Source organism: Dromiciops gliroides, chromosome 2 (genome assembly GCF_019393635.1).
Source record: "Dromiciops gliroides isolate mDroGli1 chromosome 2, mDroGli1.pri, whole genome shotgun sequence".
Classification (NCBI taxonomy): domain Eukaryota; kingdom Metazoa; phylum Chordata; class Mammalia; order Microbiotheria; family Microbiotheriidae; genus Dromiciops; species Dromiciops gliroides.
In genome coordinates, this window is record NC_057862.1 from 306,722,241 (window position 1) to 306,740,861 (window position 18,621).

At 40.9% G+C, this 18,621-nt stretch overlaps 1 protein-coding gene across 1 annotated transcript in view; it reads right to left on the reverse strand.

Moving 5' to 3' along the window:
• Positions 1 to 18,354, reverse strand: part of CDC25C (cell division cycle 25C) — a 38,360-nt gene extending 20,006 nt beyond the window's left edge. Inside the window, exons 1-8 of the mRNA XM_043987424.1 lie at positions 18,119 to 18,354; positions 15,046 to 15,243; positions 11,441 to 11,535; positions 10,283 to 10,328; positions 7,853 to 7,886; positions 7,632 to 7,721; positions 5,877 to 5,975; positions 4,913 to 5,059 (exon numbers count right to left, since the gene is read on the reverse strand). Of these exons, the coding sequence (XP_043843359.1) occupies positions 4,913 to 5,059; positions 5,877 to 5,975; positions 7,632 to 7,721; positions 7,853 to 7,886; positions 10,283 to 10,328; positions 11,441 to 11,535; positions 15,046 to 15,206 (672 nt within the window). The 5' untranslated portion in view covers positions 15,207 to 15,243; positions 18,119 to 18,354. The remainder of the gene's footprint in view (positions 1 to 4,912; positions 5,060 to 5,876; positions 5,976 to 7,631; positions 7,722 to 7,852; positions 7,887 to 10,282; positions 10,329 to 11,440; positions 11,536 to 15,045; positions 15,244 to 18,118) is intronic.
• Positions 18,355 to 18,621: the final 267 nt, after the last annotated feature.

The following is an 18,621-nucleotide window of genomic DNA, read 5'->3' on the forward strand; positions in this document are numbered from 1 at the left end:
CATACAGTAATACTAAATAAAATCTTGCTTTATTTTTCTCTCTTCCTTCTAATTGTCTCCAGCTTATCATATTATGCTAATTAATCCAAACTTACTCCTATGTTTCTATACTTTCAAAATGCCACATATACATTATCAGCAAATCCTCAAGAATGTTTACCCTTCAGGAAGGTCATTGTCAAGTCTCATCACCTATAATGTCCTTTTCCACTTTAGGCATCATATTTACCCACTGACTAATAAAATCAGAATAAAAATCGTACCTAAACAGGCCATGAAGAATATTGCAGATTGTTCACTAAGAGTTAAGACACTGGGGCAGCTAGGTGGCACAGTGGATAAAGCACCAACCCTGGATTCAGGAGGACCGAGTTCAAATCCGGCCTCAGACACTTGACACTTACTAGGTGTGTGACGTCGGGTAAGTCACTTAACCCTCATTGCCTCCCCTCCCCAAAAGAGTTAAGACATTGACCAATATCTTACTTATCTTTCCACCTGTCCCAGTTCCTGGTACAACACATGGCACATAGCGGATACTTGATAAAAGCTTTGTAAAGAAAGATAATGATCCACTATGCTCTCAACCCCATGACATTTAGCTTTATCATGCTATCCAAACTGCCACCACTAGTGCCATTGTCTACTACTTTTCTGTCAAACTTTTAACATCTGGCTCACCTTTTTCTTTTCTACACTACTATCATCCCTAGTGATTTCTAAGCTGACTTTTCAACTTCACAATCTCTTATTCTCCTTTACTCCCTCTATAAAGCTTCATCTCTAACTCCCATCAAAAAAAAAAATTGTTGCTGTTCTGTTGTGTGTGATTCTTTGGCTGGTTAGTGCCACCCACTAGCCTGGCACGCTAGAGCTTGTCATCACACAGCACAACTATGCTACTATGATCTCAAATCGACTGTTCCCTGTCTCCGAGTAAAAAGTTATTACATAGTCTCTCTCTCCCTTCTCCCAACACCCCTTAAAGCACTCTTTTCTACCCATATGGGAGCTTCCAATTATGCAATCACACCCTCTTACTGGTTCTGTTAGCTCCTTATAGGTATACCTTGGAGATATTGCAGGGCCGGTTCCAGACTGCTACAGTAAAGTGGAGATTACAATAAAGTGAGTCACAGTTTTGGTTTCCCAGTGCATATGAAAGTTATGTGCATACCATACCATAGTCTACTAAGTGTGAGAGAGTATTATGTCTAAGAAAACCAAATTATATGCCTTAATTAAAAAATACTTTATTGGGGCAGCTAGGTGGCACAGTAGATAGAGCAACGGCCCTGGATTCAGGAGGACCTGAGTTCAAATCCGGCCTCAGACACTTTACACTTACTAGCTGTGTGACCCTAGGCAAGTCACTTGACCCCAATTGCCTCGCCAAAAAAAAACCCCCAAGAACAAAAAAAAACCCCTTTATTGCTAAAAAATGCTAACCCTCATCTGAACCTTTAGATGATGATGCTTGATGTTGACGACTGCTGACTAATCATCAGCTTTGGGCATATCTGGGGGTTTTCTGTGGGTTTTTTGGCAGGACAAAGAGGGTCAAGTGACTTGCCCAGGGTCACACAGCTAGTAAGTGTCAAGTGTCAGGGGTCAAATTTGAACTCAGGACTTCCTGAATCCAAGGCTAGTGCTTTATCCACTGCGCCACCTAGCTGACCCATAATCTCAACTTTTGACATGCCTTCCTCACTAAGCTCAATCATTTCTAGTTTTTTATTTAAATTGAGAGATGTATGACTCTTGCTTTCACAAACACTTAGAGGCCATTGTAGGGTTATTAACTGGCCTAATTTCACTATTATTTTGTCTCAGGGAACAGGGAGGCTATGGGAGAGGGATAGAGATGAGGGAGCGGCCAGTTGGTGGAACAGTCAAATTACATTTACTAAGCTTACTGTGGTTCATGTCACCCCAATCAAAGATCACTGACCACTATATCAGATATAATAATGAAGGAAAAGGGAGCAGTTAGGTGGTGCAGTGGATAGAGCACCGGCCCTGGAGTCAGGAGTACCTGAGTTCAAATCTGGCTTCAGACACTTACCACTTACTAGCTTTGTGACCCTGGGCAAGTCACTTAACCCCAATTGTCTCACTAAAAAACAAAAAAACAAACAAAACTACCCTGAGGTAGCACCTCACACTTAGCAGATTAGCTAATATGACAAAAAAGGAAAATGATAAATGTTGGAGAAGATGTGGGGAAATTGGGACACTAATGCACTGTTGGTGGAGCTGTGAATTGATCCACCCATTCTGGAGAACAATTTGGAACCATGCCCAAAAGGCTTTAAAACTGTGCATACCCTTTGACCAAGCAATACCACTACTAGGTCTATATCCCAAAGAGATCATAAAAAAGGGAAAAGGACCCACATGTACAAAAATATTGATAGCTGTTCTTTTTGTGGTAGCAAAGAATTGGAAATTATGGGGATGCCCATCAATTGGGGAATGGCTAAACAAGTTGTAGTATATGAATGTGATGGAATACTATTGTGTTGTAAGAAATGATAAGCAGATAGATTTCAGAAAAACCTGGAAAGACTTATATGAATTGATGCTGAGTGAAATGAGCAGAACCAAGAGAACATTTACACAGTATCAACAACATTTTGTGATGATCAACTGTGATACACTTAACTCTTCTCAGCAATATGATGATCTAAGACAATGCCAAAAGACATGGTGGAAAATGCTCTCCACATTTAGAAAAAGAACTATGTAGTCTGAATGCAGACTGAAGCATACTATTTTCACTTTTGTTGTTGCTTTTTGGATATTCTTGTTTATTCTTTCTTGCATTTTTTCCTTTTATTCTGATTGATGTGGAAATATGCTTAACGTGATAGTAATGTATAACCTATATAAAATTGCTTGCTGGCCTCAGGAGGGGGGAGGGAAGAGAGGGTGGGAGAGAAAAATTTCGAACTCAAAAATATCTTTACATGTAACTGAGAAAAAATTTAAATTTAAATTAAAAAAAAGAATCACTGAGTTAATCACACCTGTCCAATAACGATCTCATTCCTTAAGTTAAAACCTGAGCTATCCCCATGAAGTCTTCTATTTCTTATATCATCATAGTTATCCCCATTATCTCTACCTCTCTCCCAGAGAGTCATCCCATACAGTAGTATTTTTTAAAGTATTAAAAAAATATCAGTACAAGTGATTAATACACTGAAAAGGTCTAAAAACTGTGTAATGTGTAACACCAGTGGACTTCCTACCTCTAGACATAACCTTTTTAGAGGGACAAGATGAGCCTGAGAGACAGAGGAGAGCTAGTCATGGGGACTCAGGTCGATGGAGGTGAGCCTTCGTTTCTACAGGGTCCCATGTACGCTACGAGATCACTTGGCCTGTGACCTGAGAAACAGCAATAGATGGAGGCAGCAATAAGCCTCCAATGAGCTAAGCCAAAGAAGCTGCAGAAACTGGAGCCAACAGCAGGGGAACAGCAATGGCAAAACTAGGGAGCAGTTTCTGAAACAGTGAGGGAGTGAGCTACTTACTATGCAGAGAAGGGAACCAGGATTTTGTTTCTAATTAGTACTCTGAGTTCCATGAACTATGCTAGTGCAGGGAGAGGGATTTGTTGGGGAAGAGTGGACTTTCTAGCAACCCCAAGTGTCCCTGCCTTGTGGAGAATGCAGGGGCACAACTCCAGGGCAGAACTCTGAGTCTGGAAGGGCATTTAGATCCTTGGCCCCTTCTTCCAGTGGGCCCACCTCCCTTAGTGAACTATACAGTGCTTCTGGTTTAAACTACTACCCTAGGGTAAAGTTCATCTTCAAGATGGGGTTAACTCAGTGATGCCCAGAACAAGAAAAGTTCATACCTCACCAAAAAACCATACCTAAACAAAGGTTTCACCTGCCTTAACATTGTTAACAAGTGGTTAACTTTGTAAAGTGAATCTTAAGTCCTTAAAGAAATAGAAGAAAGGGGGCAGCTAGGTGGTGTAGTGGATAAAGCACTGACCCTGGATTCAGGAGTACCTGAGTTCAAATCTGGCCTCAGACACTTGACACTTACTAGCTGTGTGACCCTGGGCAAATCACTTAACCCCCTTTGCCCCGCAAAAAAAAAAAAAAAAACAAAAAAACCAGACAAAAACAAACAAACAAAAAGAAATAGAAGAAACATACAAGAGAGAATCCTCCTGCGCATAATCCTTCTATACATTCGGTTGATGACCGCAATTACTGCACTAATGACAATCCAGAATTGGTGAGACTAAAGATTTTATCTGAGTCAGATTATAAAGGTGAGGACTGGAACTGTCAAGGCCATAGTATCAAAGATCTAGGACTGGAAGGGACCTCAGGAGCCATCTATTCCAACCCTTCCTTTTGTAGATGAGAAAGCTGAGGCCCATCGTGGCAACTGGCTGATACATCAGAGGTGGGATTAGAACTCGGACACCTGAGAGGAGGATTATCCCAGGACCTTCCCCATTAAAGTAAGTGATATCTAAGTAAAGATGTCTATGGCATTATAGAATGAGAGATTTAGAGCTGGAAAGGGATCCTAGCAATCATCCAGTCAAATCCCCACCTTTTAAAGAATGGGAACATTGGCCCACAGCCAGTAAATCCCTTGCCCAAGATTACAGAAATAGTAAGTGACAAGGTCAGGACTTGAATCCAGGTCCTCTAGTCCAGGGCTTCTTAAAGTTTTTCTACTCTTCACCCCTTTTTATCCAAGAAATTTTTACATGACCCCGGGTATATAGGTATATAAAATATGCATATATAACCTTTTACTATTGCCCAATTTTTTGCGACCCCCACATTCAGTTACAGACCCCATATAGGGTCAAGACCCACAATTTAAGAAGCTTTGCTCTAACCCGCCTTTCACTTTCCTTCCAAGCTGTCTTTACCTTGGCTTCTTGCTCATCAGGGAAAAACTCGATTAACTCAAGTGAAGTCTCCCCTGCCCGGCCTTCCTCCCCATCCTGATGCAGTGGGATTCTGGTAATAGGGCTTCCCAGATCATTTATTTCACCTTCCACAGAGCTTCTGTTGTCCTGTCAAGAAAAATGATATTGTAAGAAACCAACTGACCCAGCCAGAGACCTAACATCTGAAGTATCATAACTCCAGTAGCTACCTAAACTATGTGTGGCCACTTTTCCATTGGGCTGGAACTAACACAGAAAGTTTGAATTCTGATCCAAAGGAAACATGAGAAAATAATAAATGAATAACTCAATCTATCCCTTGGGAGAAAATCAGTTTAAAAATAAAATAAGGGGCAGCTAGGTGGCACAGTGGATAGAGCACCGGCCCTGGAGTCAGGAGTACCTGAGTTCAAATCTGGCCTCAGACACTTAACACGTACTAGCTGTGTGACCCAGGGTAAGTCACTTAACCCCAATTGCCTCACTAAAAAAAAAACCTTAAAAAATAAAATAAAATAAAACCACAATTCAGATCATTTCTCTACCTATGAGGCACTGAACATCACTTTTAAATTAAGGTTGAAGGAGCAGCTAGGTGGTGTAGTAGATAAAGCACCTCCCCGCCCTGGATTCAGGAGGACCTGAGTTCAAATCCAACTTCAAAACACTTGACATTTACTAGCTGTGTGACCCTGGGCAAGTCACGTAACCCTCATTGCCCTGAAAAAACACAAAATTAAGGTTGAAAGGTCTAAGATGGTTCTCAATTTTGGGTCCTGACTGATTCTGAGATGTGATTCAAGCTGATGGCCTTCATTGGTCTAACCTGTTTGCTCTGTCAGCCCTACTGCTTCCAGTCCAGTTTGGAGTAACTAAATGTGTAATGAGACCAAAGGTATACTCCTTTGCAGATGATTATAGGGCCCGGAAGATTAGCACTTACTAGTAGAGAAAGAGGAGACAAGAGGGGTCTTCTTGATCTTTCTTGAAGTCTTAAGGATCTGAGTGTTGGCCTTCTAGAGTATTCTATAAAGCCATTCTCCTGTGCAAAAAGAAGAGTTGGTGTTGCGTGAGTGAGAGAGAAAAAGAGGTTTAGCAGGCTTGGCACCTGCTTCTTATTTGACTATACGATGGGACAAATTCTTCCTCCCCATCTTCCACAGCATGTAAACATTTTAAACGTATTTTGTTCTTTAGACAAAAATTATATGATGCTATGGTATGTGAGTGCATTTAGGATGCCAATTTTATCATGATAGAATGACATGCACATAGGCTAAACAAGGCTATAGGAAGGAAGGTACCTGGTAGGAAAAGGGAGAGTGTTTGGAAAAAAATAGCAAAAAGGAGCTATAAGTAAAGAAAAGAATGAGAAAGTTTGAGGCCAAAGGCACTGCCTTGAGCAAGGAAGCCCAGAGAAAGGGATGAAAAGGGGTCTGGTTAAGACATTCTGGGAACATAGCTGTGGAAATAATAGAATAAAGATTTGTGCTTGGGCTCCTGGTCACCAGAACAAGTCAGAAATAACAAGTTAGATTTGCATATTAGGCTACACACCAAGCAGTGTCTTCGACTAAACCAAAGTCCCGTTAACTTGCTTTTCTGTATAATGCTTGTACTCTTCCCCCAGGCCAAGCTCACCAATTTCTCACCTTCCAGTACAGTGTGCACTCTAAACAATTGAATGAACATGACATGAGGCTCTGGCTGTCTGCTACAGAGCAGGGCTTCTTATACTTTTTCCACTTGTGACCCCTTTTCACCCAAGAAATTTTTACTTGACCCTGGGTATTTAAGTACATAAAATAGGTATACATAACTTTTTACTGTTGCCAAATTTTTCACAAGCCCCACATTTAGTTATATGACCCCATATGGGGTTGCAACCCACAATTTAAGAAGCTATAGAGCCCCCCCCAAAAAACAAACAAAAGCTATAGAAGACCTCCAATACCAACGTGTAAAGGGATAGGCTTGTAGCATAAATTCAAAAACTCAAGAGAAGTCAAGAATAGGAACTGGCCCTGTTATTTTCATTAACATAAGGAACTGACAGATGAGAAAACTCCCTCTACCAATGTAGGTCCATTTAAAGAGGGCTCAGAAGCCTAGCCAATCCTTCAATTCCCATTAGCTGCTCTCTTTGCATTATCATGATCCATTGCCAGTACCTTCTCCTCCTCCTCCCCCACTCTTTTGAGCTTCCTTTTATAGGTTGTCTTCATCCATCCTTGAAGGCTGGGACTATCTTTCTTTTTCTTATTGTATCCAGAACTTAGCACAGTGCCTAGCACATAGTAGGTACTTAATAAATGTTTATTTGAATTGTATCATATTAAAGAATTGCCTCAAGCATTGGGGAGTTAAATGACTTGCCTAGAGTCACACAGCTAGCATATATTAGAGGCAGGACACAAGAATCCCTTATATTTCTTTAGAAGCAGGAAAGATTAGCAGCAAACAAAGGGTGCCTTCTATTTGCTAGTGTCCCTTACTCACCAGGCACTGTTCCATTCAGCGACTTAGGCAGCACCATGCTCATACACTTACTAACGGGTATTTCCATGGGAGGAAAAGTGACTATTGGATCTCTCCTTCCCAAAAATGCTTGGACAAAGGGGACCCAGCAAAAATCCCAAACCACGCAGTTTGTGAGCAAAATGGCTGAGCCCCTACCCTGTTCACAACGAACACTTACGTTTTCTTTGTCTGAGGAGGAGCAATCTGTTGCACCTGTCTTTCGGCAGAAGGAACCTAGGGCAGTGGGAGTGCTACACAGTAGCTGTGCCTGGAAGAGAGCCAAAGGGCAGCTTTCTAGGGATGCTGATCCCATACTTGGCATCCTAGAGCCTACTATCTGGTTAGAGTTCTCAGCCCCCACCGCACATGAGACAAACCTCATATAAAGCCGATACTCACAGAGATGCATTTCCTAATATGCTGACGATGACCCCTGAAAAGAACAAACTAGACATCAGTGAACTCCCCCAAACCAATCTCCTCTTTTTTGATCATTTGGGAAATTCCAAAATGTTTCCTTTTCCCTTCCTACTGTAACGATTGGAATGACGCCACCTGCTGGAGACTTACTGTAGAAGAGTTGGGCCCATGAAGTGAAGGTCTTTGAGGGCAAGACCAGGAGTCTTTTCTTTGGCATCAGGAAGTGATGTTTGGTAGTGGGAGGAAGAAGGAAGAGCTGGGTGCTTGGTCTCGCACTCTTTCCTGAGGACTCCAGCAGAGAAGGGAGCTAGAAATGCGTTCTCCCTTTAATAGATAGGAATCTAGGCCTTTCTCTCTCTCTTTATCAAATTCTTATTCTCCTTAATAAATGCTTAAAAGTCTAACTCTTGCTAAAGCTTATAATTTATTGGCGACCACTCATTAGATATTTTAGACAGACTAGCTAGAATTTTAGCCCTTAACACCACTCTGTACCTAAGCTATCTACTTCCTTGATCATCACCCGACATGGAAGTATTACATGTGATATCTGAAGGATAAGACTATTCTCAAGTATTCTTTCCTCTCATTATTTCATTTGCAAAACTATATGCAGGGACATCTAGGTGGCACAGTAGATAAAGCACCGTGCCTGGATTCAGGAGGACCCGAGTTCAAATCCGGCCTCAGACACTTGACACTTACTAGCTGTGTGACCCTGGGCAAGTCACTTAACCCCAATTGCCTCACCAAAAAAACAAACCAAAACCAAAAAACTATATGCATAGATATGTCTCAATGATGAATTAGTCTGAACTCATTTTTTCAAAGAAGTGGACCTGTTATTTCATTGGTATAGGAGATGCTCAGTGAGGAAATTTCTTCTACCAATTCAGATCACAAATTGCTCACCAATTTATAGTCTTCAAGAGTTGTCTGGGGCAGGGATAGGTTAAATGACTTGCCTAAGGTCACACATACATTCTTTGTCAGGGGTAAAACCTGAATTTAGGTTCTCCTAACCAAGGCCAGATCGCTACCACTGTCATGCTACCTCTTATGTACTCATCTAATATAAACAGAATTGGGCTATTTTTTTTTAGTGAGGCAACTGGGGTTATGTGACTTGCCCAGGGTCACACAGCTAGTAAGTGTTAAGTGTCTGAGGCTGGATTTGAACTCAGGTACTCCTGACTCCAGAGCTGGTGCTCTATCCACTGCGCCACCTAGCTGCTCCCCTGAATTGGGCTACTTTTAAATTTTCATATATTGACTTTCTTGTCTCTGTAGTATTACCATCTATTCCAATCTTATACTTTGCCTTTGCCTGAATTCTTTACACTTCAAGCCAGACTTGTCTATACCAGAGCTTCTTAAACTTTTTCCACTCGTGACTTCTTTTTGCACAAGAAATGTTTATGTGACCCAGGGTATATAGGTATATATAACCTTTTGCTGTTGCCAAATTTTTTATAAGCCCCCCCACCCCCATTCAGTTACATGACCCTATATGGGGTCACAACCCATAGTTTAAGAAGCTTTAGTCTATACTACATAGGTAGGACACATAAAACAAATGAGAGAAAAATCAAGATTTTCATATGTGCTAATCAAAACTCAGTGTACTGAAAAATAGTAAACGATTCACCTAAATAATTGTCACGCTCTGAAGGGATCCAAACATATTGGTCCCTTTGTCCATCACCCACTGGAGAAGCAGCCAAGTGAAAAGTAAAGGCTCATAGGACCAAGGGAAGTGAAATACCTTAGAAATAATTTGGTCCAACCCCCTAATTTTATAACCAAGAAAAATGAAGTCCAGACAAGTTAGGTAAATTGCTCTAGGTCACATAGATAGTAAATAGCAGAGACAGGTTCTCAGCCTAGGTCCTTCTGAATTCAACTTCTCAGCTCTTTCCACTATTAATTGCTTTGCATTTGTTGAGTGTATCCACACTAAATAGTAAGGGGAGGTCACCTGGAATGTGCCAGGCAACAAGGGGGAAGGAAACTAATTTGCTATTAAAATGTTTACCAGATAATCCATATGCAAATAGAAACATAACACTGTCCTTCATATTCAAAGATAGTAAGACCCCAATGGCTATTTGTATCTATGAATAAAAAGATCTGCAGTCTTTTCCACACTGCATCTATGCCATACTATCTTTCATTTTACAGCATCCCTACCACATCAGTGTTTTAATTATGTCCTGTTTCAGGATTAGGAAAACATGAAAAGATAAAAGCATTTAGGCCATAAAGGCTGCCTACAACCTACAATGACAATTTTCTCATTTTACAAAAAGCCTGGGAAAGATAAAATCCTAGCTGTCCCATCAATAACTTGGTGAGATAAAAAAGCTTGAGAGTAGTGGTATTAAATAAGCCCCAAGACTAGTAACTTACATTCCAGCTAATTGTACTTCCTGAGGTCCTGAAGAGTCCAAGTTACCTGTAACAAGACAAGAACAGTCAACAAAAGGCTGGCAAAATCCTCTGGCTTGGTGTTTTTGAACTATAGTTCACATTAGTACACCACAAAGATGTCAAAGGTATGTCACAGTAAGCTAGTTTTCCGCATAACACAAACTGCAGTTCCATCTTTCTTTACTCATGTACTACTCTTCTCTCACCATTGTTAATCTATATTACTGATAATTCACCCTCTTGAATGGGAATCAAATTAGGGGTCAGTCAAGTAGAGTTAGCCTGGAACTGTTCAGAGGCAGCCTAATTCAAAACAGCCAAATGATCACTATTGCTAAGTTCGATGTATACAGCCTTCTCATCAACATACCCATTATTTTCAAAGACTAAGTTCCCCACTTTCTTTAAACACAGCATTACCCACATCACAAACTGTGAACTCCTTGACAATAGGGAGTATCCTTTTTTATACCACTGCCTCTAGGTACCTGGCACACAGTAGGCATTTGACAAAAGCTTAATGAATCAAATACAGTTTCTCCCCCAACTAGGTATTTCACAGTAAATTTGAAAAGTTCTAAGTGTGTCATCAAAAGAAAATAAATGCCTCATAAGCACCTATGGATGTTTTCCACAGGAAGAAAGGGAAGCTATAGAATTCAGGAAATCTGAGAGTAGATCAAATACTATATAGATGATGAAGAAAATAATCTTCAGTCTAGAGAACAGAGACCTTATGCAAACATCAAGTTTTGGTGAAAACAGGGTCCCTTTGCTACTGACCTCTTTGGTTCTTTTAAAACTAGACTACAAAAACAAAAACAAAAGAAATTAGACTACAGCGCAAAATCAAATCTTACCTGGGCCACTGGCTTCCCATTGTCAACCAATTAACAAAAATTGAATTCTCTCCCTTGAGTTAATGTCATCAACTATTAACTGTTTTCCCTTCTTAGACATTTTTTTGAGCATGTCAAAAATATTTCAGAGGGCCTCCCTAATTCTTGTCAGTTAAAATTTCTAATTTTTCTTCAAGTTCCTTTACCAATTCTTCCCATCTTAGTTCACCTCTTCTGTTCTTAGATACAATTAAACTATCCTTCCCATAAAAAACCTTTTTGTCTCCCTCCTTCCTACCAGCTTTGTCGAGGTCTGGTGACGTGGTAGGATGGATGGCAGCCGTCTCCTCAATGCTAATATTTGACAGGTCCAGGCAACGCTTTGGAGTTGCTCTGTAGAGTCATAAAAAAACATCAAAATCCTTATTAGAATGGAAGTTCCTTGAAGGCAGGGCCTGTATTTATGTCTTATTCTGCAACACTCCGAAGCCCCTAGTCCAAAGTATCTCTGCGTACAGAAGATGTACAGATGCTATATAAGAGCTGGTTTTTGGTAAAAATCAAAGAAAAGAGGAGGATCTATTTACGCAAAAATATTTTTAGCCAAACATTGGAAACTAAGGAGCTGTCCTTCTAAAAGGGAATGGCTAAACAAATTATAGTATGTGACTATAATGGAATATTACTGTGCCCTAAGAAATGATGAAATAGACAACGGCAGAGAGAACTACAAAGACTTCTATGAACAAATGCAGAGCAAAGTGAGCAGAACTAGAAGAATAATTTATATGCTGATAATTATAGGCTGAATGACATTAGAACTCAGATTGATGCAATGAAGATCAAACATGCCACTTACCTCCTGACAGAGAAGTGATGAACTTAAAATGCAGAAAGAGACATACATTTTTGGACATGAAAAACACAGGAATTCATTTTGTTGAGTTATATAGATAAATTTTGAGGGTTTTGTTTGTTTTTAGTTTGTTCAGTGAGGAGGGGATCAATGGGAAAGGTCAATTTTAAAAAAAAATTTTTTTTCTTTTGTGGGTGAGGCAATTGGGGTTAAGTGGGATTAAGCCCGGGGTCACACAGCTGGTAAATGTCAAGTGTCTGAGGCCAGATTTGAACTCAGGCCCTCCTGACTCCAGGGCCAGTGCTCTATCCACTGTGCTACCTAGCTGCCCCGAAAGGTCAATTTTAAAAGAGTTACTTGAAATATAATAATAAGCAGAAAAAAAAAAAGCTCAGTGTCCAAAATCAGATCTTATCATATTATTGGGTCCCCAAATTTCACAGAACTACCTAAAAACAGAAAAACAGAATTAAATGACAAGACTAAGAAAAACCCTCTTCACTTCACTATTCTAATAGTTTCTCTTGCCTGATTATTAAATACCCCCCACATCATCATGGTGCACCAAGATTCAATTTGATTCAACTCAATAAACAGTAAGCCTCTGCTATGTGCAAAGCACTGGGTCAGACATTGAAGATACAAAGAAAAAAAAAGGGAAAAGTTCTTACCCTCAAGGAGCTTACACACAGACAAGTAAATAAAATATGTGTAAAAGTGATGCTTAAGAGAGACAAAACATTAAACAGTAAGGGGATCAGAAAAGGCTTTTTGGGGGGCAGCTAGGTGGCACAGTAGATAAAGCACCGTGCCTGGATTCAGGACAACCTGAGTTCAAATCCTGCCTCAGACACTTGACACTTACTAGCTTTGTGACCCTGGGCAAGTCACTTAACCCTCATTGCCCTGCTCAAAAACAAAACAAAACAAAAAAAAGAAAAGAAAAGGTCTTTTGGAGGCAGTGGTGCCTAAGCTATAGCTTGAAGGAGACTATGGATTCCAAGAGGCAAAGTTGAGAAGGAAAAACATCTCTGTGTGAGGGTGGGATATGCCGCGTTGTCAAGAAAAAAAGGCCAGCAGGCCAGTTTGACTGGAATGGAGGATGCATGAAAGAAAAGAAAATTGACTAAGACTTGGAAAGGCTGGGGAAGGTTGTGTTATACAAAACCATAGTTGCAAAGCTGAGCATTGTACATTTTATCTTAGAGGCTGTAGAGTTGGAGATTTTTCTTTTTTTCTCCATTCAAATTACTTTAAAAATATTATTTTTAATTTATGAAATAATACAAGAGGGGCAACTAGGTGGTGCAGTGGATAGAGCACTGGCCCTGGATTCAGGAGGACCTGAGTTCAAATCTGGCCTCAGAAACTTAACACTTACTAGCTGTGTGACCACGGGCAAGTCACTTAACCCCAATTACCCTGCAAAACAAAAAACAGAAATAATACAAGCATTACAATACAATACAATCATATCCAATCCAATCCATAACCTAGCAGTATTTTAAGGATGATTATATATGAAACTGCAAATCTATTGTGTACAATTTGCTATTCCTTTTAAATATAGAACAAAGTTGGGTTGGAGATTTTTCAGAAGAGAAGTAACAAGATCAGATCCACATTTTCAGAATAACAATCTGGTAAATCTGAGTAAAGGCAATGGAGAAAGGAAGGACCAGAAAGAAGGAATTAGGGTACTATTACACTTGATCTGTCCATCCCAGATAACTATTGTGATGTTTAAAATTTCATGTGTGGTCACCTTATTCCTGTCCAAAGTGTAGGGAAAACTCACTAGGGGTACCAGTTTTGGGGCATTAAGCATTTATTAGTGAAAAAGAGAAAACCTGGGTCAGAAATTCAAGAAAAGGCCTATCTAGCCTAGAGTTCTCAAGTTCCTCCACTATGAGCAACAAACTGCCAGAGGAAGTTCCCTCTGTGTCCCAAGAAAAGGCAGTCCTTCCACCCTGCTTCAAGCTAACTGGCTGGCATCACCCAAATCCATTGGGTTCACTGGACTTGAGGGTGGTCCCATGTTGAGGTCAGAGCCCACAGCTTCTAAAAACAATACCCTCTTGAGCGTCAGGCAGGTTTGGTTTCAATTGAATTAACTTTAAGTGAGTTAATCAGCAGTCAATCAGTCTCACTCAATCCAATTGGGCTGGGGCCTTTGGGCGTTCCAAACCCCATTATTTTCTTACACTATCATGCTCACACGTGCGCTCCCGCTCCCTCTCATAGCCTTCATCACCTCACACCTAGATTACCGTAACAGCCTTCTGATAGGTTCATGATCTCAACTCTCTCCCCACTTCAGTCCAACTTCCATTTAACTGACAAAGCATCTAAGGTATAGATCTGTCCATGTCATCTCTCTATTTCAATAGACCGTAAAGGTTCCTTATTACCTCCACAATCAAATAGAAAATTGCCTGTTTGGCTTATAGGCCCTTTTTAACCTCTCCAGTCTTCTTACGCCTGATACCCCCCCCCTTCCACATACTCTGTAATCCATCTATACTGGTCTTCTTGCTATCCCTTGCACATGATACTCCATCTCCCTACTCCATGTATTTTTATTGGCTGTTTCTCATGCCTGGGAGTCTCTCCTTCTTCATCTCTGCCTCCTGGCTTCTCTCTGAAATTATCAACACTTGTTTGTACATAGTTACTTGCATGTTTTCTCCCCATTAGACTGTAAGCTCCTTGACACTAGGGATAATTTTTGCTTTTCATTGCCTCTCCATCAATTAGCACATTGCATGGCATTATAGGAACTTACTAATTTGTCGATTTGACTTGAATATTGCAATGGACCAGGCCAGAGACAATGAGGTTCTAAACTAGAATTGAGATGGATTGGACAGAGAGAAAGAATCAAACAAAAAAGCTGCTGCACAGGTAGAATCAACAAAACTTGGCACCTGAGTGAATACAGGGGATGAGGGAAAGGAACTGGGAATGAGTGACTCCAAATATGAGCCATCTAGATGTACCAGTGAACAAATATAATAGTAAAGGGCAGTAGTAAAAAATGGATTTACCCTGTCGAAGAACTGATGTTTCCAGAATCAACAAATAACTTGCTAGATGGGGTTTGGGGAAATTCTGAGTAAAAGGAAAAGGAAGCATCTTTCTCTAGAAAGAAGTTCAACTTCTCTCTGCAGTCAGACCTGAAGCAGGATCTGAAGGGAGTCCCAGACATGGCCTCAAAACACTCTTATCCTGGGAAAAATGAATACCTGAAAATCAAAGGGAAAACATGTCTCAATTGGATATCCATATCACTGGTCATTACCCTTTTCTCCGGTGTATTCTCTTCACTAAAATTACCCATCAAGAAGACAGCAACCACTAAGATTAACAGTGGAACCCAAATGAAAAGTCAATAGTACCCACTTAATGGGCAACATAGTACCAGAGTGGAAAGAACACTGGATTTGTATGTCAGAAGACCTGAGTTTCAGTGAGAGATCCTGTCCCTCTCTACTGGTGGGATCTATATAAGTCCCTTCCCTTCTCTGAACTTCGGTTTCCATACAGGTAAAATAATAATGCCTGCCTTACTCCACAAGGGTCTTGTGAAAAAAAAAGTATACTCTGTAAACTCTAAATTGCTACAGAATGAGAGTGGCTAGGAACAAGAGCCTAGAACAAGCAAATTCTCTGCTGCCCAAAGGGACAGAGCTTTCTTCTCTCCAGGGTCCACCCCCTAAGAAACATTCTGGATAATGCATGAGGACTCCACATAGTATAGTATAAAAATATTTGAATTTGAAATCAAAGGACCCACTATTTACTACCTGTTATTTACTATACTTGTGACCTTGGGCACAAATCATATTCTTCACTGAGCCTCAGATTCCCCCTCTGTAAAAAATGAATGGGTTGGTAAACTGAAGATTGTGTAATTATAATAATCAAGCTTGACCAAGAGATGAGGAAAAATACATTTCCTTCCCTTCTTAGAAAAGGTTAATGTTCTGAGCCAGCTTAGAGTTAGAAGATATTCAGTGGATCATAAAATGCAATAAAAATGATTAATGGGGGCAGATAGGTGGCGCAGTGGATAAAGCACCGGCCCTGAAGTCAGGAGTACCTGAGTTCAAATCAGGCCTCAGACACTTAACACTACCTGTGTGACCCTGGGCAAGTCACTTAACCCCAATTGCCTCACTAAAAAAAGAAATTTTAAAAAAATGATTAATAGCAAAAGTTTAAAAGGATACAGCTCTTAAGGTTTAAAAAAAGATAGTAATTCAGATTAAAAGGCTAGCCCCCTCCACCTCACAACCTTCCACAAAAAGAAATGCATAGCCCCTGAAGAATAGAAATTCCACTAAAAATCTTCCACACCAACTCCCCATTGGCTGAGCCTCAGGTGGCAAAGAAACCAAACTAATGATAACCCCCGGAATGGCTTCCCCACCTCCTTAATGGGAAATTAGCTCAGCCTACATAAAACAGGTGCTGCTCATACAACAATGGGGGACTGCGGTGTAAGAATATTGACTATAATTCTGTCAGGCTGGATTGATACATTAATATTGTTCAACTGCTTTCCACAAGTCCCCCCCCCCCCTTAAGTTTCTACCTTCACTTTCTTTATGTGAAGTAGAAATTTACTGTTTCTACTCTTGGAGACAAATAGCTACACAAAATAAATATATAATGATTACACACTGCAATGTCAAAACTCAGCCACATTTATTGTGAAAGGTTGGAAGAAGAGTGGGTGGTGTGTAGTAACATCCATTAGGAGGTTGTCTACACAAATTTATCCAAATTACATAATAAAAAGTTTGACAACTGACATTTATTCTTTTGTACTTGCTTTGCCAATATGCTATATTCTTTCTCTCTCTCTTTTTTTTTTTGGTGAGGCAATTGGGGTTAAGTGACTTGCCCAGGGTCACACAGCAAGTGTCAAGTGTCTGATGTTGAATTTGAACTTAGGTCCTCCTGAATCCAGGGGCAGTGCTCTATCCACTGCTCCACCTAGCTGCCCGAGCTCTTATTGTTTAGCTCTCCAAGTTGCTCCTGGTCAACAAAGCCACCCAGTGTGTGCTTTGGAAAATCCCTTTCCCTCTCGGTTTCTTACTTCACTTTAGGTAGTACTTTAGCTATGAAATATGTCTGTATTCCTAATTTAATAGAATGAGGTTTCCTACTCTGTAAAATGAGAGGACTTAATTGATGGAGGCCTGGCTAAACAAAGAAGTAAATGAATATATTACTATGCCGTAAGAAACAACAAATTAGGAAGAATTTTTTTTAAAAAGCTTAAGAAGGAGATTGGTATCTCAGAGCCATGCTCTGTGCCTTTCTCCCCATGAGAAGTCCAAGGATTTCTTTCATGGTTTCCCTTCCCTTCCCTTCTCTTCCCTTCCTCAGCTTCGAAATAAATTACCATCTTATTCTAAAAAAAAAAAAAAGCATAAGAAGGGGGCAGCGAGGTGGCGCAGTGGACACAACACGTACTAGCCGTGTGACCCTGGGCAAGTCACTTAACCCCGATTGCCTCACCAAAAAACAAAAACAAAAAAGCATAAGATTTATGTGAATATATGTAGAACGAAATAAGCAGTACTAGGAAAACAACATACCTGCAATGACTATAACAAAATACACTGGGAAAAAACCAACCAGAAAATGAATAATTATAATGACCAAGCTCGGAGCTACTGAAGGACTGAAAAAATGCAACTCCTCTTTCTTGCAGAGGTGAGGGAACATGGCTCTCTGAATGTTGCACATATTATCAAAATATACGCAGAATTTATGTATATATTATCAAGAACGTAGATTGTGGGTTTTCGGAGATAGCTTCCAGGGGAGAGGAGGAATATATTAGGAAATGGAGGTTATGATATATAAACCAGTGATTAAAGTCAAAACGAGAGGACTGAACTAGGTATTGACAATAGTAGATCACACTTAAATAGTGCTTTACGTAATGCCATTTAATCCTCTCCTGGAAGGAAGGTAAGCTAATATAGTTCCCATTTTAGAGATGAGGGCACCGAGGTCTTCCCCCCGTAAAACGAGACAATGAATCAGGGGATCTTTGAGATCCCTTTTGGTTCTAAAGCTAGGATCGACCCCGGGCAAACATACCTGCTTCCCCCGGGTGGTGGAAGGGTGTGTGTATGGGGGAATTGTGCCGGATGCAAAAAGGACAATTCTGGCGGGAGGCAGCTGACTAGAGCGTGTATTAGTTCCGTGCCCCTCCTCCTCCCCAGGAACCCCTAGGGCAATACCGACAGTTCTACGAGAAGCTACAGTCAACCCAACAGCCCGCGACACCGAAAAAGTTCAAACCTTCCGCCCGCCCCCAGGTCTGCGCGCGCGCCTCGCAGCCAATTCCCCAAGAGCCTCCGCGAAGTCTCTCCATGCGTCTCGCAGACAATTCCCTCCCCCCCCCCGCCCCTACCGCGCGCTCCTCAGCCAATCTTCTAGCCCGTCGACGCTTTCGCTATAGCGTCACCTGCCACCAGGCAGGACCCAAACTCAATGGGACCGGCGGGACTCGGGATTGGGTGCGTCTTCCGAGCCAGCGCGAGGCCCCGGCGGATTGGCTGAAAGGCTGCAGGCCCCGTAACCCGAGCTAAACTCCGCCT